The 21,609-nt window shown below is 49.2% G+C and overlaps 2 protein-coding genes across 3 annotated transcripts in view; one reads left to right on the top strand and one right to left on the bottom strand.

Moving 5' to 3' along the window:
• The first annotated feature begins 334 nt into the window (after nt 1–334).
• TSR2 (TSR2 ribosome maturation factor) lies at nt 335–5,322 on the top strand. 2 transcript variants are annotated; one of them, XM_081221390.1, is made up of 5 exons: nt 335–445; nt 609–699; nt 3,241–3,332; nt 3,889–4,062; nt 4,311–5,322. In XM_081221390.1, exons 1-5 carry the CDS (start codon nt 347–349, stop codon nt 4,434–4,436), a joined length of 582 nt encoding a protein of 193 aa, XP_081077516.1. In that variant the 5' UTR covers nt 335–346; the 3' UTR covers nt 4,437–5,322. The 2 variants fall into 2 exon arrangements, with proteins under 2 accessions (XP_081077516.1, XP_081077517.1); XM_081221391.1 differs by lacking the exon at nt 609–699 and having other exon boundaries at nt 341–445.
• A 9-nt stretch (nt 5,323–5,331) lies between these two features.
• FGD1 (FYVE, RhoGEF and PH domain containing 1) overlaps nt 5,332–21,609 on the bottom strand; it is a 35,343-nt gene continuing 19,065 nt past the window's right edge. Inside the window, exons 6-18 of the mRNA XM_081221389.1 lie at nt 20,830–20,978; nt 19,365–19,521; nt 19,121–19,259; nt 13,824–13,882; nt 13,532–13,678; nt 13,048–13,140; nt 12,806–12,885; nt 9,405–9,435; nt 8,787–8,888; nt 8,275–8,400; nt 7,941–8,102; nt 6,744–6,887; nt 5,332–6,204 (exon numbers count right to left, since the gene is read on the bottom strand). Of these exons, the coding sequence (XP_081077515.1) occupies nt 5,899–6,204; nt 6,744–6,887; nt 7,941–8,102; nt 8,275–8,400; nt 8,787–8,888; nt 9,405–9,435; nt 12,806–12,885; nt 13,048–13,140; nt 13,532–13,678; nt 13,824–13,882; nt 19,121–19,259; nt 19,365–19,521; nt 20,830–20,978 (1,695 nt within the window). The 3' untranslated portion in view covers nt 5,332–5,898. The remainder of the gene's footprint in view (nt 6,205–6,743; nt 6,888–7,940; nt 8,103–8,274; nt 8,401–8,786; nt 8,889–9,404; nt 9,436–12,805; nt 12,886–13,047; nt 13,141–13,531; nt 13,679–13,823; nt 13,883–19,120; nt 19,260–19,364; nt 19,522–20,829; nt 20,979–21,609) is intronic.

Genomic DNA, 21,609 nt, shown 5'->3' with positions numbered 1-21,609 from the left:
TTAGGATGCATTATTAAATGCAGATTTTTAGGCAGTGCTACATGAGGTTGCTTCTTCTGTCCTAGGGCCTGAAGTGTGCCTCTTTAATAAGTTCCCCACATCTTTTCTGCGCAGTACCCATGGGTCCGGAACTCATGGCCTCAGCCGCCCTCCCCTTCTGGCTTCCTTAGATTTAATTATTACATGTGAGTGACTGCGGTGGTGTCATCGATTGCTCGACAGACTTTTCTATTGCTCTAGTCTTGCTGCCAGGTCTGCGGAAAGGCGAATCTGCGTTCTCAGGCTGGGCTTCCGACTCCTTCTGCCTGGGCGGTGCTACGCAGGTATTGGCCCGCCTGGAAGTCACATGCTCCGCGGCCGGATGATGGCGGGCGCTGCTGAAGATTCGCGGGCGCTCTTCGGGGTTGCTGTCCGCGCGGCGCTGGAGGCCTGGCCCGCCTTGCAGGTGAGCGGGGCCGCGGCTGGGACAAAGGTTAAAGACCGGGGCAGAACATGAGTTGGCCCGGCGAGCCGCCCGAGGCTTGATTGGGCGGTGTAAGCAGCGGCCTCCTGCGCCCCCGTAGTCCGGCTCCCAGGCTGACGTGGTGGGCTTGGGCCTGTGTTCGCAGATCGCTGTGGAGAACGGCTTCGGGGGTGTGCACAGCCAGGAGAAGGCTGAGTGGCTGGGGGGTGCAGTGGAGGAGTACTTCTTCCGCAATGGTGAGTGAATGTGAGGCGCTAGGACGTGTCTCTGTGGGGGCGTGGGAAGGAGGAGGCCGATCCTAGTGAGTCGGTACTTCCTCTTGAGCAATTGACGGTTAGTACCTGAGGGCGAGGTGGAATGAATGCAGGTTTTGGAGTCAGAATCCTGAGTTCGAATGCCTTACGGGCCGTGCCATTGACTCAGGGTATCAGGCTGGACAAGTCGGTTTACTCCCCTGAGACTCAGTTTCATAATTTGTAAAATGGATATAAAAGTATCCACCAGCGCAGTCCAATAGAAATACAATGCTAGTCGCATCACGTAATTTAAAATTTTGCAGCAGCCACTTTAATAAAGTAAAAAGAAGCGGATGAAATTCATATTATGCAACTCAACATATCCAAAATACTTCAACATGTAGTCAGTATAAAACATTATTAATGAGATGTTTTACATTTTTTTTAGCATTACGTTTTCAAAACCTGGTGGGTATTTTTCAGTTTTAGCACATCTCATGTTTTTGGCCTAGCCACACTTTAAGTGCTCAATAACCACATTTGACTATTTGGACAGCAGAGATCTACATCTTTGGTGTGTCTTGAGGGTCGTTAAGAATAAGGGGCCCTGCAGGGAGTCTTTTGCGAAGTATGATTTTTACAGAATTTTTCATATAGTTTTTTAGTCTTGGAGATGACATTAGGCAGTGTCCTTTCTCTCAAGGAAGTTTACCATCTAGTGAGGGATCCAGATAAGTAAATAGGCGTTTACACATAGGGTGATAGGTGTTCTAGTAAAGAGGAGCTCGGTGCTTGGGAAGGAGGCGTCTTTTGGAGATCGTTAGGGGGTGGTGGTGATTGGGCTGAATCTTAAGGGATGAGAAGGAGTTAACTAGGTGGGGGAGGCAGAGGGAGCAGCACTCAAAAATAAGTCCTGTGGTATGAGGAGATGATGTGTTATATTTGGAAAGTGGTGGGGAGCTCAGTGTTAGAGTAACGGTGTGTGTGTGCTTGTGGGTGTGTGGAAGGGAGGAGTGGTGGAGAATGGGGGTTGGAGAGGACCCTGGAAAGGGGTGAGACATGGAAGGTCTTATGGGCCTTTGATTTTTGTCCTTTAAGCTAGTGTTTGCCAAAATGCATGCTTTGGAAGACTAGTTCTGTTAGATGTTCAGCGAAGAAAAACCTTCTCCAGTCAAATTATATAAGAAAAGCTCTTTTCTTCAGTTCTTACTTAAGAGTCACAGTAATCATTAACATATTAAAGGCTTGGATAAGGTTAAGAATCACCAAAAAGAAACCTGTTTACCTTTGGTTCCCATTAGTTTTCTGTGAGTAGCTTCCCTTAAAACCCAGCAGGACAGTTATTTCTCAGAAGCAGAACATGGAACACTGCAGTAGGTGATTAAAAATTCATGAGCAGGATCTAAAACGATGGGGTTTTCTGGCTAGAAAGTAGTCAGTGTGGAGCATGGACTGGAGAGGGAAAGACTGATGAGAAAGCTGTTTCTGTCTAGAAAATGATGAGGCCTGAACTAGCGCAGTGGCAATAGTCATGGAAGAGAAGGGGTGGCCCTAAGGAAATTGTTTGGCTGTAGAGGGCGAGGGGAAGGGAGGCAGGTTTCAGGTTTGAGTCGCTGGGTGGCTTAGGTGCCTTTCATGGAATAGAAGAACGCTGGGGAATGAGAAGTAGGTTTGCAGGGTAAGGTGATGAACCTGGCTTTGGATATGGAGGGTCTGAGGCACCTGTGAAACAGGTGGAGAGTAGTCTGGGTTGGAGACAGATTTGGGGGATATTAGAGTGTTAGGGAAAGCCAAGGGGGTGAATGAGCTCTCCCAGAGGGAAGAGAGAGCAAGGAGCTTCGTGGAAGACTTTCTTGAGTTATTCTCTAATTCAGAAAAAGTAGAGCATGGGCCTATAAGGTAACGGAAGCCAACAGTCTTAGCCAAAGTAACACAATAGGATGTCAGGTCAAGGCTGTGATTTCATCGTGGCAAGTACTTACATCCATTTCTTCTTACCTATGCCATTGGTCTGTGGCCTCCTGTGTCGGTGGAACCACAGCTGGGAAGTCTCTACATTTCAGAAACTTCAGCCCTTGAGTGATGGAGGTGAACATGGATTATGGGTCTCCCCTGTGCTAGGCATTGTTTGGGTGACTTCTCCTAACAGACCTTCAAGGAGGTTACTATTAACATCACTTTGCAGATGAGAAAACTGAGGCTTGGAGATGAGTACGTCACATGCTCAAGGTCACACAGAGAGGAGGCTGGTTAAAATAGGCCAGATGAAAGAGGGCGAGTGTGGATGGAATGCTGCAGGAAGAGAGGGCTTAGTAGAACGCAGGAGATTGGAAATTAGGTATTTTATTTAGTGTTTGGTTTTTTTCTTTTTAAAAATCATGTTAAAACCTAGAAAGTAGAGCACGTTAGCAAATAAAAGCCTCACTGAACCTTCACCCATCAACCAGGTGTGGATCCACTAAGCAGGTATTGAAGGGTAGTGGGCAGGGGTGATGAAGTTGGCTGGTCTTTGATCAGAGGACCCTATCCTTTCCTACTCAGCTGACTTGGAGCTAGATGAGGTGGAGGACTTCCTCGGGGAGCTAATGACAAACGAGTTTGATACGGTTGTGGAGGATGGGAGTCTGCCCCAGGTGAGCATATCGTGGATACAACTGCCGTCTCCCTGCCTGCAGCCTTTCTTCTCCCTAGCTGTCTGTTTTAGATCAATACTCTTGGCTGTAACCATTCTTTTCTTGAGTCCTGTGCAAGAATGTTCTATGACTCCCTATTGCCTGAGTCTAGTCTTCCCAGGCTTTGCAAATCTTGCCTCTTTTATTTCTCTCTATACATCATTCTCAACTAGGTCTGTTCGTCACCCCCATCTCAAGGGCACATCAGGCCAGGTACATTTCCACCCCTGCTCTGGTTAACATTACTGCCCCTGCTGGGATTGCCTTCCCTTTTTACATCTTCCATCTTTCAAACCCAGTTCTAGTGCCTTCCCTGCTAGGAGGCCCTCCTTCAATGCTTCAGACCCTTACTGAGCCCTTCATATGTGGTTGCTTCATTAGTGAACTCCTTGGGGAGGAAAGAGCCCCATTCTCTTCTGGAAAATTCCAGACCCCTCCCCACTCTTGCTGCAAACACGTGCTGGTTGTATTGTAGGCTCTCTAGAAAATCCAAGCTGGTTGAATGTTTTCTTGGTAGGTGAGCCAGCAGCTACAGACCATGTTCCACCACTTCCAGAGGGGTGATAGGGCTGCTCTGAAGGAGATGGCCTCTCTCATCACCCAAAGAAAGTGCAAGGTCACAGCCACCGCACTGACGACAGCCAGAGAGACTGATGAGGATGATGATGCAAACAGCGTGGAGGAGATGGAGGTGAAGGGGGTGCCTCTTGGGTGTGGAGATGCAGATATTTTCAGTCTTTTGGAAGATCAGCTAGTTTCACAGGGAAGTGATGGGGGTGGTGGTGATGGTGATGGTGGTGGTGGTTGTATTATCCAGAGAGGGCAGGAAACTTTCCTAAGGTCTCACAGCCAGTCCTGGCAAAGCTGGGAGAGCCTGGGTCTCCACTGGCCACAGTTGGGAGGTGTTGTATTTAGCTCTCTCTTGTATTTCTCCTCCAGGTCGCAGCTACGAATGATGGGGCAGCTACAGATGGGGTCTGCCCCCAGCCTGGTCCAGACTCCCAGACTATTAAGGAAGAGGAGATAGTGGAGGATGGCTGGACCATTGTCCGGAGAAGGAAATGAGTGGGGCTGGAAATAGTCTGGGTCCTTGTTTGCTAGTTGTTTGGGGCTTGTCTGTAGGGGTTTTTTGGAGGGTCATGGACCTCTGGACTGGCTACCCCATCTCCACCCTCTCCCATTCCCCTGTCCAGCTCCTTCCAGGGGAAGAAGAGCCCAAGGGTCTTTGGTCTTGGGGTGGTCTGAGTGATGAGGCCTGGTTTCCCAGCAAAGTGCCACTTGGGTGCAGTCAGTGTGAAGAGGGAGGGATGAGTGGGTATGGGAGTGACTAGAGGAAAAACTAAACGCTGGCTGGTAGTAGGCAGGTGGATGTGTGAAGGGAGAGGACCAACAGGAGAACCATCATTCCCGCTGGGTAAGGAATGTTGAGATGAGCTTGCTCATGGAAGAGAGGCTAGTTGATGATGTGAACGGAAGTAGCTGTGGTACCTCTCACTCGCTTCCCCCTGCCCCCACACAGAGCAGCTCTGTGCCCCTGCCCAGAAATTGGAACCTCCCAGGAACATTTCCTTCCTGCAGCCCAGTGTCCAGCCCTGGGCTCCTTCAGGATGTCTTAAGACCTTGTCTAGGCAGTGAGCTCGGGGGACCTGGGCTTTGTTTTCTGTCTCCTTCAACCTCTTTTCAAACTCCTCATCCCATTGAAGTCCAGGGATGAGGCTTAAGACCTCAATAAATAATACCTTATTGTTTAATTTGTGGCTTGACCTGTGAGTAGTCTTGGAATCAGCCTCCTGGGAGCTGAGCTTCAGAGCTCAGCAAGGGAACAGTTTCTGGGCCCACCCCAGCAGCCTGGTACTTTGGACAAACAAACAGATGGACGAATGGAGCACAGCAGCGCTCTGAACGTTTCCGTAAGCCTGAAATAAACTGTATTTTTCTTTAAAAAACAAAACAGAGTATTCATTGTCCTCCCCCCCTGTTCCCCTGTCCTGCCCGGTGGCCCTGCCATGGGTCTGGACGATAAAATACTGGGTAGCCTGGGGCCAGGTAGAAGCTGTAAGCTGTGGGAGAGGCAGGAGGTCACCACCCCATGTAGCATCATACGTGTGAAGACACTGGTTGAGGGGGCAGGGGTGGGCCAGGACCATGGGGTCAGTGGCAGAGCTGGCACTTGAATCCAGATCTCCTGCCTCTGGTGCTCTGGGGGGAATCGGGTGGAGGCAGGATCTGTAGGGTATTGAGGGGTTGGGGGGAAATGGCCTAATTCAGGCAGGTCTAGCAACAGCTCCCACCCTCCCTGGAGGACAGGGTTTAAAAAAAATTAACATCACTGTAGGAATATTTGTTTTAAAAGCCCAGGTTTTGTGAAAAGATGAATTAAAAAACCCAAGACCCAGCATTCAGGATTGAAAGTGCCCATGATGGGAGTTCAAGTATTGACTGAGCTGGGAGAGAGTGGGCTGGGGCCCTCAATTGGACATGGGCAGCTAGAGTGTGGGGCAGGGGGCCCCAGTTACCCACAAACCCTCTAGGTCTTGTCTCGGGTCTGGGGGGCTTCGGAGGGTTCCGCCGTGGCTCCTGAAGCTGCCACTGGTGCCTCCTCCATCTCTCTGTCCTCAGACAGTGTGGGCCCTGGGCAGAACGTGTCCCCACGGCCTGCCCGGCCGAGCACAGCCATCCAGCGCCGCTGCAGCTCCTCTGTCTCAGGACTGAAGTACCAGCTCAGGTGGCTCTGGGTGATCTTGAAGACATGCCGTCTGTCAGGCCGTTCCCCAGCCTCTGGAGGCCCCACCTCAAAGCCAATGAGGGGCAGGCTGCGCTGGGCTTTCACATCCTGGGGAACAGGGACAAAGCCAGGGATCACCTAGGGGTCGGGCCTCTCACTGGTTTTTGTATCTGCTAAATCCCTCTTTTTCTTCCCCTGCTCAAGAACCTTAACGTGGCTTCACTGAGCAACAGGAAAATGTCTGAATTGGGGCTAGAACGCAGGCTGGTTCAAACACCTCTTTCCTTCCACACCCCAAACCAGGTGGGCTAGTCTCTTTAGCATATAATGTTTTCCGGCCTTTGGGCTGTTGCCCCCCATCTACATCTTCCCCACTCCAAATTGGATTAAGCAGTGCCTTGTCTCCACTACAGCTTCCTCCAGGAAGCTAGCTCCCCCCACAAGTCACCGACTTTTCTCTACATAAGCTGACCTACAGTCACTCCTTGCCTCTAGCCAGTCTTTGTCTCACAAGGATGGGGGCTTCTGATTTCTCCTTAGGTTCACCCTATCCTCCACGGTCAAGGAGAGGTGAAGGACTGGGGTGAAAGGAGGGCAGCCTGGTTTTGCCAGGTGGCTGAAAGGACCCAAAGGAGTAGTATACACACCTGAGGGGCTCCGTAGATGTACAGCACCAAGGGTTCGTTCTCAGGGACCACAAACCATGCCTTGTGCCAGCCTTTCCCGCCCTTCTCCATGTAGTGCAGGAAGCTGCAGATGACGCTGTTCTCCGCAGCCACTGAGGCCTGTTTCTGTGGCCAGAGACATGGGGGGCATCAATGTTGATAGGAGGCCTAGGCTGGCTCCTCTTGGCTTCAACACCCCCTCAGCATAGGGATTGCTATATTTTCCATGTCTCCGAGGAGGACGCTGAAGCTCAGGTGGCGGGAGTGATTTGCCCGTTGTCACTCAGTGAGTCAGAGTCGAGATTCAAAGCCAGGCTTGTCTGCCAGATTTGGGCCATGGCTGCTGCCTCTAAGGGTTGGTGGGAGGGGTGTGTAGCTCTCAGTGGGGGCACCTAAATGCCAGTCAGGCATTCTTCCATCAGTCCATTTATTCCTCAAGTCATTTATGCAGTTACACTTCATCTTTTTTTTCACCTTTCATCACATGCATTCCCTACCCTCAGCGAGAAGCAACCTAGCGTTGTGGTTAAGGGGTTGGGTGGGTGGGTAAGGCAGTCAGTCCCAGAATCCCAGCCCTAGATGGAAATATATTGAGTTGGAAGCAGAGCATATAGGGCTGTTGTAAGGATTAAATGAATTAATACATGCAAAGCGCTCAGAAGAGTGCCTGGCACAGAGTTAGCTTTCTTTAAGCATTAAATAAACACCTCAATTTGAAAAACAAAAGCAAAAGCGTGTGTATGTGCACGCATCTAGAAAGATAGGAAGCATAAGTGTTAATGGTGGTAATCTCTGGGTCAAAGGAATACGGTGTTTTTGTTATTTTTGTTTATATTGTCTAACTTTCTTCAGTGCATATATCCTACTCTGTAATAAGAAAGCAGTCACTCACTGTGTCACATGGGCAAATAACCTCCCAGGGCCTCAGTTTCCTCATTTGTAAAACAGGAATAGGAATAGCATTGATAGGTAAGTTACTGTGAAGAATAAAGCACTTAAATAAAAATTACTCTCTCATTCACTCATACTCACTTTACTCACTCCAAGCCTGGGTCACTTGTTCAGTAGATACACACGGTACTACGATTTCAGAGGTGCCCAGGCCTCAGCCACCACTGCATGGGTGGCTGGGGCCCATGTGGTCAGTGTGGGTGGCTTAGTTGGGGGGTTGGCTCTTACCTCCAGGATGGACCTCCGGCGCTGGGGTGTATGCTGGCTGCAGGCGGGGCTGCTCCCGGGCACACCATGCAAGGCCACGTAGCAGTCAGTGCACACACGGTTGGAGCGGTTGTTGTCATAGACAAGGCGGGCCCGGAACTCGGAGCACTTCCCACAAACCACCTGGGGTGGCAAGTGGGTAAGAACAGCCTGATTCCAGCGGGCCTTCCCCTTCAGTGTACCAACTCCCACAGCAGACTCACAGCCTCCCCCCACTTAGTGCCCATTTAGAAGTGGGCCTTTGGGCTGCCAGCCTGTCCCCTCCCTAGCTCTGCCCCTGCCTCCCAACACTCACATGCCCGCAGGCCTTGCAGTGGTGCCTGCGTTTGGTGATGGAATTGAAGGGCTCCTGGCAGCGCATGCACATGGTGACTTCCTTTTCCCGGATGGGCGTAGGTGCCCGCTTCCCGAGATCCACATTCTGGAGAGAGGGCCAGGTCTCAGGTCAGAGACAGCTACTCCCCAGTCCAGTCCACCCAGCCCTTGCCCCTGCCCCTGCCCCTGCCCCTGCTCCAAGGCTTGGATCATCACTGGGAGGCAGCAGATACATTCAGAAGACCTGCCTTTGAGTCCTGGCTCTGCTCTACCTCACTGTGCGACTGACGACCCGTCACGTCTACTTTCTGAGCATTGTTTGCCCAGTGAGTTCTCTGTGGCCCTACCAAAAGAAGACTGTGCTTCTGAGGTCATGCACTGCCTCTCTGGTCTTTACCCTCTGGGAAGGGGAGAGGAGCATCACAAGGTAAGGTGGGCACCTGGAGGCCCGGAGGGGGTCCCGGTGCAGGAGGAGGGGGTGGGGACTCTTACCGGAGAGTTGGGGGGTGTGTCTTCATCTTCCCTGTTTGTGGAGTTCAACAGTTTGAAGGTCTCCAGCGCCTGTTCATGCTTCAGGAGGGTAGAGTTGATGGCCTGGGAGGAGGTGAAAGAAATAAGAGGTCAGAACACCTCAAAACCCACCCATTTCCACCCTTACCTCACCTTCCTATAACCTAGCTTGGAGTCAGAAAAGTTGGGTTCTAGTCCCAGCTCTACCCCTTGCTAGGTGTATGACCTTGGGCAAGTCCCTTCCCAAAATCCAGGTCTCAGTTCTTATATTTGTGAAGTGGGGGAGGGGGATCAGCGGCTGAAAAACCACAGAAGGCCTTCCTGGCTATTACTATCTGGGATTAAGGTTTTACAGGGCTTAACTCACTGGGGTTACACCCTCAGAGGAGCCAGCTTTCTAAAGGAAGAATTGGTTAGTTTCTGCTTAACCTCTGGACCTCAGTTTGCTTATCTGTAAAATGGGGATGGTAAAGTTTATTGGAAGGCAGGTGTCCAGGCCCATTCTGGTGAGATGTGAATTTTAGGGGAGAGCCCACCACCCCCTTGAAGACCTGTTAATACTCTTCCAGCCCCCTACCACAAAGCCTTCTTGGATGTTACCTGGACCCAGTCTTTCTTCTCCTCCTCAGTCCTTGGGTAGGGAAGGTGGTGGGGGCAGGGGGAAAGAAAGATGTTGGGTTAGGCAGGCCAACCAAAAGCAATTGTAGTGGTAAAGAGCAGGTGTTTTGGAGTTGGAAAGACCTGAGTGTGACCCTCCGTTCCTTCACTTATCACTTGTGACCTTAGGCAAGTCATATAACCTATCTGAGCTTATTCAACAGTTATTAATACTCTCCAGAGCCTGTGCTAGGAACTTGGGCCTCAGAGAGGACCCTACCATCAAGGAAGGAGCTCACGGTCTAGAGGGGGAGACAGGGACAATACAGGGGGATCAGTGCTGTGACAGAAGGAAAATGGGGCTGAGGTGATCTGTAAAGCGCCCAGCACAATCCTTGATACACTAGGTGCTCAATCAGTGTGAGTTGCTTTTTGTTTAAGCTTTAAACAGTATGTTATTATCCATCAAAGTTTATATGGCTGCTTCATATTGTTCCATAGAGATATCTAATTTCTCTACATAATTTCCCTCATGAACTGTATTTACTGCTTTTGTCTTAAAGTGTCCATATATGTATGCATCTATTTTTGGACTCTGTTCAGTCTGTCTAATTTATATCCTTCTGCCATAAAACACTTTTTAGTAGTTTTTTGCTAAGTCTTGAAATCTGGTAATGTAAATCTTCAAACTTTGTCATCAAGATTGGTCCGGCTGTGCTAGGTTCGTTGCATTTCCATATATATTTAGAATCAATATGTCAACTTTTACACACAAAAAAATCTGAGATTTTGATTGGAACTGAAGCTGTAGATCAATTTGAGATCATCATAGTCCTAGCAATACTGAATACTTCAGTACATGAAATGATAAATCTCTCATTTATTTAGTTCCTTTTAAATGTCTCTCAGCAAAATTTTATGGCTTTCAGGGTAGAGGTCTTGAAACTATTTCATTGAATTTGTTTCTAGGTATTTGATACTTTTGATATGACTGTAAAGAACATTATTTTTCTAATTTTATTTTCTAATTGTTGCTAGTATGTAGAAATACAATTAAGTTTTATATCAACCATATATCTGGTGATCTTGATAAAGTCATTAGATACGGTACTTATTAAATTTGTTTGGATTAAAAAAAAAAAAAAAGAAGGCAGGCTCCCACATGCCACGGAGCAACTAAAAGTTAGACGAGGCCAGGCAGGGGTCAGCCAAGAAGCTGGTCCTACTCCTAGTGAGCAGTTGATGGGCCTGCACCAGGGTGGAGGCCTTGGAGACTGCAGGGCAGACCAGAGAGTTGGGGAAGGAAGGCAAAAATATATACTGATTCCTAAGTCAGTGGTTCTAAACCCTGGTGCACACATTAAAATCATCTGGGGAGCTTTTAAAACTCCCCATGTTCAGGCTATACCCCAGACATATTAAACCAAAGTCTCCAGGGGTGGGTCCCAGACATCAGTATTTTTTAAAAGCTCCTCAGCTGATTCCTACGTCACCAAAGTTGCGAATCAGTTGTCTAAATGGTGGGCATATGGGTATTTGTTGTATTTCTACTTTTCTGGATATTTGAAATTTTTCATTAAAAACAACTTTTTAAAGGGCAGTAAAAGCAACTGCAAAGCAAATGCTCCATGCCTTCCCTCTGCCACGAGGAGGAAACCCTACACTGCTCGGGGCACCCTTTTGGGCCCAGCATCCCTCTGCAGCCCCCTCCTTCCCAGCCTCCCGGCAGACGTGGCTTATCACTTAGGCTCTGCTGAGGCCTGACTGGGCCCCACACCTGCCCTCCCCTGGAAGTGCCTGTTGTCGCCTTTGTTCTCACTTTCCTGGCCACAGGCCTCTGAGATGCTCTCTCAGTCTCTCAGAGCATCAAACCTAACTCCCTTCTCTCATCTTCCAGGAGGACACCCTCTAGCGCGCATTCATCTCTCTCTCCTGTCTCCACACAGTTCCAGCAATGAGGCTTCTGACTCTCATTTCTTAATTCCTTGCAGCCTGTCAGAAGCAGATCATCTACCCATGTGCATCCACTCGCTGGCCCTGACCATGGCCTCGATACCCTATCACCTGGGCCCTCAGAAGGCAATTCCCGCTCTGCTGCTTTTTAGCTGTGGGATCTTGGGCAAGGTGCATAACTCTTCTGTGCCTCAGTTTCCTCATCTGTAAAGTGAGGTTGATGGTAACAGTGGCTACTTCAAGGATTGTTTTAAGAATTTGACTAGTCAATTTAAACTTAAATTGTTTAAGTTAAAGTTAACTTAAAACTGCCTGGCAGGGACTTCCCCGGTGGCACAGTGGTTAAGAATCCGCCTGCCAATGCAGAGGACACAGGTTCGAGCCCTGGTCCGGGAAGGTCCCACATGCCGCGGAGCAACTAAGCCCGTGCGCCACAACTACTGAGCCTGCTCTCTAGAGCCTGTGAGCCACAACTACTGAGCCCGTGTGCCACAACTACTGGAGCCCGTGCACCTAGAGCCTGTGCTCTGCAACAAGAGAAGCCACAGCAATGAGAAGCCCGTGCACTGCAACGAAGACCCAACACAGACATCAATAAATAAATAAATAAATAAAAATTAAAACAAAACAAAACAAAAACTGTGCCTGGCATAACAGCAAGTCTTCATTAAATGTGAACTATTATTATAATCATTCAAGTAGAGAATGCATATGAAGGCCCCTTTGTTAAATAGCTAGGCATTATTTTAAAATTTGTTATTATTTTTTTATCATGAAAAGCTTCAAGCATACAGGAAAGTAGATAGGATAACACAAGTACATTAAATATATACCCACTATATAGATGCAAATTTTAAAAATATTTTGCTATATTTATCTTATATGTATATATTAATATATATTTATATATGTAGATATGTGTGTATATGTATATATTTTTTGGTTGATAAATCATTTAAAAATAAGTTACAGATATCATGATACTAAATCATCAGCATGCATCACCAAAAAACGAGGCCATTCTCCTATATCCTCCTATACCATTATCACACCTGAGAAAGTTAGCAATAATTCCCTGATAGCTGATGCCCAGTTCACAGTTAGGGTTTTCCCTATTGTCTTGCAAATGTCTTTTAGGGCTATTTTTCTCAAACCAGACTCCTATCATGGACCAAGCATTGCATTTGGTTGTTATTTCTCTTAAATCTCTGAACCTACAATAAACTGTTTGTGCTGCTGTTATTTATGTTTGGTTTACTATCTCATTCTTCCTTCTCCTCTAACAAAGCCCATCAGAAGAGCAAGCATCTTTGGGGAAAGGTACCCACCCTTTCTCTGGAACAATCTCTCCTCTAGGGTGGTAGCCTCTGCCCTGGCACTAGGCCTAGAATGCCTCAGGATATCTGAAGGGAAGAGGGGGCTGGAGGGAAGATACAGGCAAGGGCAAGTACCTGGCCTGGAGCTCCAGGGAGCGCTGCTTTCCTGACACCAGGAAGGTCCGAGGCAGATTGAGGTTGGAGCTTTCCTTTAGCTGAATGGAGAGAGAAAGGGGCTTGGTGAGGCCTACTGAGCTCTACAGGGCCCTCGCCCTCTGCACATATGCACACACTTGGGGTCAAAGTCAGAACGTCGTTGTTCCTCCCAGCACCAGGGCCCCACTCCGGGTCCCCATTTCCCACCTCCTGGTGCTCACCTCCATGCCATCTACATCGATGCGTGCCCGCACGCTAAACTTCTGGCCAAGGAGCCGCAGCCTGGGCACACAGTAAAGGAGGCGGTCGTTGAACTAGGAAGCAAGAGGTTGCAGATGTATGTGTGGAGGACCCACAAGGGGTGTGGCCCAGCTCCCTTCCGTTATTACTCCCAAAGCTTTACTGCTAGGGACTCAAGGCAACAGGTGGAGAAAACACAGTCCAGACTGGGCACAAAGGTTGCAAGGAAAGAGCCTCGGCGTGGGAGTCCCTTCCTAGTTGGGTGGCCTTGGGCAAGTCACTTCTCTCTAAGTCTTAGTTACGTTATCCGTAAAGTAGAGAGAAAAAAATTCCCAGTAAACGTAGTGAAACTACAATGAGTTAGTAGAGGAAAGAATGGAGAGCAGGAAGTATAGCCTTGAGTGAGTACCAGGTCAGTGTGGCGGGCGGGGGTGGGGGGCATGCACCCCTACCCGTGGCACTTACTAGGATGAGGTATCGGTCTTGAGTGGTCCCGTTCTTTGCTGACAGCTTAAGGATGTGGCCTTCTTTTATGAGCTCTTTAGTGGGGCTGACAATGTCTTCCTCACCCCCTAGCAGCTCATATACCTTCAGCAGCTTGTGCATTCGCTCCTGGCAGGAGACAGTGAATAAAAGGCAGGGTTTGGGGTGCTGGCCTCCCCTCAGATGTCCACAAGTCGCAAGCCCCCCACCCCGGAATGGAGATCGAGATAGGTGGCTTGACCAAGGAAGGGCGGGGGTTAGAAGGACCACTCACCATTTTGCGGATGGCAGCATTAGAGTGCTCTGCTGCTGTGGCTATCAGCTCCAGAGACTCTGCGGGCGGAGTGGGAGGTCAGATGGGGGGTGGCTAGCAGAGAAAAGCCTCTTGGGAGCTTCTCTGCTCCCTGAATACCTCCTCCTGGCCTGACCACACCCTCCCCATTCCAGAAAGTGCCAGCCTCAAAGATGTCCATAGCAACAGCACTTAAAATCAGAAACTGACTCAATGAATGCCACAATAGCAGAATCACAGGACATGAAATAGCTGGCAGCCAATAAAACGCAAGCTTAAGATTATTATTACCATTAAGAAAACAACAATAAGAGTTACACATGTAACTGGAAGGAAATATACCCATGTTTAACAAGTTGTCTCTGGATGATGGGACTATGGGTGATTTTTATTGTCTTCTTTTTTCATATTTTTGACAGAGAACACGTATTACTTTTATAATTAGAAAAAAGTCAGATAAAGAAGCAAAGAGATGATCCTGTTCTTTGTCTCAATAATTCTGATTATAGGAATCTATACTAAGAAAATACAGGTTTTATGTACAAATACACTTTCATTGCAGTGGTGTTTACAACAGTGTCAAACCAGAAACAACCCAGTTAAATAAATGTGCATTCATATAATGCAATACTAAACAACCTTTGCAAATGATGCTTTGGTAGGGTTTTTCATAATCTGTGAAATGCTCAGGGTATTTTAAGAAAAGGAAAGGATACAAACTTGTATATACCGAATGCTCTCAATTTCACAAATATACGTGTATAAAAAACACCAGGAAGAAAATATGTCAAAATGTTCCTCACACTTATTCTCTGGAGTCTCGTATCATAGGTGATTTTCTTCCCTGCCTCTTTCAGCTTTCCTGTATTTCCATATTTCCTATTGTGACCAGGTATCAGAAAAAAAACGAAATAAGTCCCTATGCATCTCCACACACTAACAAATCTTGCCCATGCTTGAGGCCCAGCTGCACTGCACCCCTCTCTTGTCTGCACGGTGCTGTATTTTCCCACTCAGAAAATATGCCTGTACTGGAGGAGCACAGGTGCTTCTGAAGAGGATCCACATGGTTGGCAAACCAAGTGTTATTTTCCTAGGGGAAGATGACCAAGGAAAATGACCATGGAAAATGACCTCCATGACCAAGTCTTAGTGCTCAAGATCTGTGGCCCCTAACCCAGTTCAGGCCTTTCAGGTGCCAGTCTCCAAGCTCCCAGCCCTTTTCCATCCTAGCTACCAGAGGGAGCGTTCTCACATACAGCTTGCTGTCACTCCTCTGTTCAAATCTGTCAGTGGTTTCCCTTTGCCTGCAGGGTAAAGACTCAGTCCTTTAGCCTGGCATTCAAGGCCCTTGGTGATCTGGCTTCTGCTGACCTCTCCAGCTTTCTCCACTTGCACCTCTCTAAACATGTCCTGTCTTGCTTCACCTGGCCAACTCAGTCTTCTGAATTCAGCTCACCTCCTCCAATAAGCCTGCCCTGAGCTCCCAGGCTGGATTAGGATACTGTCTGGGTTTCCACCTTCCCCTTTGCTCCTCTCTGTCCCACCAGTCACACTACGTATTCATTGTGTATTTATATATCTGCATCCCTCAGCAGACTAGGAGCTCCCTAGGATGGGGCCAAGGTCCCACCATCCTCTCCTGGGCTCCTGAACAGATGCTTTGCATGCCATCATTCAATTGTCACAACAACCCTATGTGCCCTGTTTGTCCTTGTTTGTCCAATGAGGAAATTGAGACTCAGAGAGAAGAGGTGCCGGCCCTAGGCTACCTGCCTGGGAGGCAGCTGAGCTGACATCAGAGCTGCCCTTTCTCCCACACATTCTGCATCTCCCCCCGCCCCAGGGCAAGGGGCATGCTGGGTCGTGGAGGTAGGCAGTGCCCCGGGAAGGGTACAGGAAGAAGACTCTGGCAAGCTGTGGGCATATACGTTCAGGCCTGTGGAGGCCGCTGGACTCAGACCGCTTTGCTATCGAAGCGTATTGTGTGAGGTACAGACTGGCATTTCCAGGGGTCCAGTGCGTGTAGGCTCTGTCTGGGGATTCGGTGTGGGGATTTCAGTCTAGGATTTCATTTGGGGGTTCAGGCTAGGGAGTGTGCTTTGGGGAGCTTTGTGTAGGAGCTTGGTCTGGAAGCTCTGGTGGGCCTGGTCTAGGCTTGGCAGTCTGGGATCCTGGTTTGAGTTCAGTCTTGGGCTCGGGGTAGGCTGCTCAGGCCAGGAGTTCCGGCTGGCCTGGTTTGGGGAGTCTAGGGTCCAGGCTGCAGAGTTCAGTCTGGGAAGTAGAAAGTGGGGGAGTCAGTCTGGGGAACCAGGATTCAGTGGGGGCTCAAATCTGGAGGTATCTTCTGGGGTGCTACCTGGGGATTTTAGTCTTGAGGAGTAAAAAAAATTAGGGAGGTCAGCTTAAGATCTTGGGCTGGTGGGGAGCTCAGTGAGCACATCTCAGGCTGGCTCTCATTCAGAGATTTTCATTCTGAGCAGCTCAGAAAACTGGACTGGGAAGTTCTTTCTGGGGGGTTCATCTTTGAGCTCAATGTGGGGAGCTCAGCTGGCCAAGCTCAAGCTCTTAAGTTCATTCTAGGGACTCAGATAGGGCTGAGATTGGTATAAAACAGGAACCGAAGTTAGGTGAACTCAATCTGGGGGCTGATTTTAGGGGCATTCAGTATGGAGGGCATTCAGTAATAAAAACAACTAACACTTATTGAGTCTTTACCATGTACCAGGTACTGTGCCAATAGCTTCACCTGGATCATCTCATTTATCCTCAAAACAATTCTGTGAGGTAGGTATCATCATCATCTGGAGAGTCATTCTTTTGGGGTCAAGCTAGAAGTCTCAGTCTGAGCGACAGTAAATGGGGGGGGTAATCTAGGGTGCTCAGTTTGGCAATACCTGTTTATAAAATGGTGGCTAAGGAGATGAGACTGGGATGCTCTTTTGGGGGAATCTCCCTCTGGGACCTCAGGCCGAGGGCTGTGACTGGGAACCCACTCTCAGCGCCCCGGGTGGGGAGAGCATTTTGGAAACTCAAGTCTGAGGATATTAGTTTGGGGAAACCAGTGTGGGGGATCTATAACTGGGACCTCAAACTGGGTTCAGCCTGAGGGCTCAGGTTGGAGATGTCAGTCTATGGGGCTCATCCCAGCTAGTCAGTCTGGAAGGCTTTTTCTAGAGGTTTAGGTTTTATAGTTCATCCTGATACCTCAGTGGGGATTCTCATTCGGGGAAAGGACTAAGGCACTTAGTCTGCAGAGGTCTGTTTGTAGAGTTCGGCTATCAAATTTTCTAGTGTTCTAGCTCTTTCTAGAAGTCCAGGCTTGGTAGCAAAGTGCCCCATCTGGTGGGGTGGAAGGGGCTCAGTTTAGGAAGTGGACACAGCAGTGGACACAACTGTCTGCTCCCGACACTTGTGGCTTCCAGGACCCCACGTTTTCTTGGTTTCCCTCCTACCTTTAGGGCTCTTCCTTCTAAGTCTCCTGTGCTGATTCCACCTCCCTCAGCTTTGTCCTTGGCCCCCTTTTCTTCTCCATTTACACTCAATCCTTCGGTGACTATGGCCAGCCTCATGGCTTTGCATACTATCCCTGTGCTAGTGACATCCAAATCTCTCTCCCTGGGATTCTAGGCTCATCTAGCTCCAAATCAAAGTCCTACACTCATCTCAGGAGCCATCACCACCAGCCAAAAATATGCATGCAAGTCATTCTTGACTCTTTCTCCCAAGCCCCACACCCATTCACCCTAGTTCTTTCAGTGCTACTTTCAAATATAATATATTCTGAATCCAACCATTTCTCACTACTTCCAGTGCTACCATTCTCATCAAGCCAACCTTTCCCACTTAGATTATTGCAAAAGGCTTCGAACTGGTCTCTCAGCTCCCTTTCTAGCTCCTCAAGTGATCCTAATCAAAACCTTGCCATGGCTACCCGCTGCACTCAGAATAAAATCCATCTCCTCATCTTGGCCTTCCAAGTCTTGCTCCTGTCTCCAGCCCTATTTCTTCCACCATTCTACCTTCACTGGTCATGCTCAGGTCACACTGGTCCTCTTGTTGGTCCAGAGATATGCAAGCTGCCGCCCCCTGCCCCACCCCAACCCCACTTAGGAACTCTGCACCTGCTGTTGCCTCTGCTTGGAACGTGCTCCTTCCTACTCAGCACGTGGCTCCCTTCTTCTTATTCAGATTTGACTCAAGTATCCCCTATTCTGAGAGGCCACCCAATCTAAAGTTGACCCCCCAGTCACTGTCACATTACCCTCTTATTCTCTGAATCACACATAGCACCTATCTAATGTTCTCCAGTGTATTTATGACTTTTGTCTACTGTCTATCTCCCCGAGTAGAATACACACTCCCTGAGATCAAGGACCTTGTCCGTCTTGTTCACCTCCATGTCCCCTGTGCCTAGGACAATGCACAGAACACCGAGGTGCTCAGTAAATAGCTGTTATATTAATGAAGGAATGAATGGAAGTAACAGCCTGGGGAGAGAAAGTTGGGGAGACTCTGGGCAGCACTCTCTGGGGTGTGACCTTGAGGAGTGGGTCTCATACTGAAGAAACCACTTTTCTAGTGGTTCAATGTGTGACTACTTGTCTAAGGAGGTGGTATCTCAGCCTAGAGATCCAAATCTGGGAGGCAGAAAATATGGAGTCCAGTCTGAGGTGCTCAGTTCTGGAGAGGTGATTCTGTGGGGTTCTGATCAGACATGGGGGTTCTTTTGGCAGGGTCATTCTGGGTAGTGGCTGGTGGATACGGAGTGAAGCTCTAATGTGGAGGATGGAAAGTCAGGGGCTTGATGAGACAAGCCTCTTTCTGGGGAGCTCAGCTGTGGAGATTCAGTAAAGAGGACTTGGCCTGAGAGGGTCAGTCTGCGCCCTTAGCCTGGTGGCTCAGTCCCTGGGGGTTTAGACTCAGTTTCACTTTGCACTTGGGACAACTTCATTTGAGGACAAGTCAAAGGGTCAGCCTTGGGGTCTCAACCTAGGAAACAGATGGCTCCCTTTAGGGGATCTTTCTGGCTATGCCCCTCAAACTCTGGAGTTCCAGTTGGGAACTTCAGACTGGGGGGGACTCCTGAATGTTCTCTCTGGGTGCTCAGGTAGAGATCTCAACCTGGAGGTTCATCCTGGGGTCTCATTCCAGACCCTCAAGGTGGGCCTTTCAGTTTGGAGGTCCTATTCTGAGATCTCAATTACGTGGCAATGGAAGGCTGACCCTGTGAGTTAAGTCTTGGGGTGGGGGGGGCAGGGCCCGTTGTGTGCACTCACTTTGGGCATCCTTGCTGTCCGGGGAGCCATGGGGCAGCTTTAACAGATAGTCCTTGAGAAGCAGCTCATAACGGGGGATGCGCTGCACAGGCTCCAGCATGTGGTGCTGCAAGGTCAGGTTGCCACAGGCTTCCTCCTTCTGTGACAGGCAGAAGCAGGAGGGTTCAGGTCTGGCCAAAGACCCCTGACTGGGTCCCTGCAGACCTGTCCACCCCAGTCGGCCCCATCCAGCTTCACTGCTTACCTGCACCTCATGGATGATCACTTTAAACTGGGTAGAGCGCTCTGTCCAGGTGTTGACCAGCTCCACGGCCCGGTCGAAGTTCTTCACATACTCGCCGTACATCTTGAGGAAGGGTGCCAGCTTCTGCAGGATGTCTCCAATGCGTGGGTAGCGGTCCCTAGGGGGAAACAGGGGCTGATGTGGTCCTGCTGATCCTTGTCCCCCACAATGCCCCCACCCTGTAGGCCGGTCTTATCTCAGTCCTGGAAATCTACCTCTCAGCCAGTCTGCTCCTTTGGAAATGCTACTTATACTATACACAAAGTAGGCCAAAAGGCTCAGTTTGACCTGAGACCACAGCCTGGGCTGCCACCCACCCCAACTCTGCCCTGCCTTGAGCACAAGGGATGACACGTCCTGGAATACCCACTCTGACCTTACTGCAAGGGCCACTTCATACACTGCTTTTTGATTCTGTGCCCAGCCTTGTGCTGGGTGATTCTGGGGACACAAATGAGTCACACTTAGCTGAGCCCTGAGAGGGTCACTGTCAGGTAGGGGAGGGCAAAGTAACCAGGCCTGGTTGCACTCCTCAGGAGTCACAGTCTACTGGAGGACACAGAGGACCAAACCTGGTCCCAGCCTTCATTGGTCACAGTCTGCTGGGGGAGACACGAGAACCAGCCCTGGTTCAGCCCTCAGGGGTCACAGTAGTTGGGGAGATGTAGGAAGTGACTTCATGCCAGCCGTCTGTGGTCACACAGACACGCTTTATCCTGTGGGTGTGGGGAGCATGGAGATGATTTAATCAGGAAGTGACATGGTCTGATTGTTGTTCAGAAAGACCATTATGGCAGGTGGTATAGACGCTAAAGGATGAATTGGAAGAGGAGAGCTTGGAAGCCAGGAGACTGCCTATGAACCTTGCCCTTCTACCTCAGGACTCGGCTCAGATCTCACCTCCTCCCTGAATCCTTCTTTAACCCCCAGGCTAGTTTTGGTCCCTTTATCTGGATTCCCACAGCCTCCCATTCTCAGCTCTATCATAGCACTGATAAAAACAAACAAACAAAACAACAAAAAAAATTGCTCACATTCATTTAGCACTTATTACATACCAGGTACTGTTTTAAGCTCTCTACATGTATCAACTCATTTAATCCTTAAAATAACCCTACAACGTAGGCTATTACTATTACCCTCATTTCACAGCTGAGGAAACTGAAGCAGAGTAATTTAAGAAATTCGCTTAACATCATAAAGCTAGCAAGAGGCAGAACTGGAATTTGACCCCAGCCAGTTTGGCTCCTAACCTCATACTCTTTAGAGCTTTGCTATTATTCTGTTGTAATTTTCTGAGTCCTGATCTGTCTTTCATTATAGATTGGGAGGGCCTAGAAAGCAGAGCTTAGGCCTGATTCTTTCTGTGAAAGGTGGTGAGGGGAGAGGGCAGGAAGGCGGGCAGCGTAGGTCTGGGGCCCCTCACCATTCCTCCATGCGCTTCTCTAGCTCAGGCAGCAGGAATTGCTGGTGGAAGCAATAGATGGAGCAGATGTTAGAGAAGATGCCATGGACGACGTCAGCCGGGAAGGAACTGCGGTTCCGAGCTTCTTCCAGCAGCCGGGCGCAGAACACCTATGGGGCAGGGCAGGAGAGATCAGCCCAGTGGGGCCTGGGGCTTAGCTGGGGAAGGGGCAACTGGCAGGTGAGGGCAGTGTCTGTGGGCAGCTCTGTGGAGTTTTGGGATCAGCTCTGATCTTGAGACTGAGGAGTGAGGGAATGGAGTTTGGCTTACAATGTGGGGTTGGATTTCAGGTTGTCAAGGTTAGGATCTGAAGGTAGGCATTGGAACAATGAGAAGTCAGGATCAGGGTCAGGGTCAGAGAGAAGTCTGGAATTAGATCCATTCATTCAACAAATATTTTTGAGTGCCTACTGTGTGCCAGGCAGTGAACAAAGCAGACAAAAATTCCTACCCTTAGGGATTCTTAGTGGGTTTGGGGGTCAGGGATAGGTCCAGGGTTAGAATGAGGTTCAGAGTGTGGTTCACAGCCAGGGGTTACTTCAGGATCTGGGTCAGAGTTGCAGTCAGGGTTGGTATACCTACCCAGGTTTAGGAATGAGGGTTGATACAAAGATCAAGCTTGGGGTCATGAATCAGAGTTGGCTTCAGGGATAGGATGGGGGTCAAGGTCAGAGGGGAGCCTTACCAAACTCTAGATTCTGGCCCCAATGGTAGGGTTGGGCTCAGTGGTGCCTATCACTT

Source organism: Mesoplodon bidens (assembly GCF_964165515.1).
Source record: "Mesoplodon bidens genome assembly, chromosome: X".
Taxonomy (NCBI): domain Eukaryota; kingdom Metazoa; phylum Chordata; class Mammalia; order Artiodactyla; family Ziphiidae; genus Mesoplodon; species Mesoplodon bidens.
This window is presented reverse-complemented; position numbering and strand designations above follow the sequence as displayed.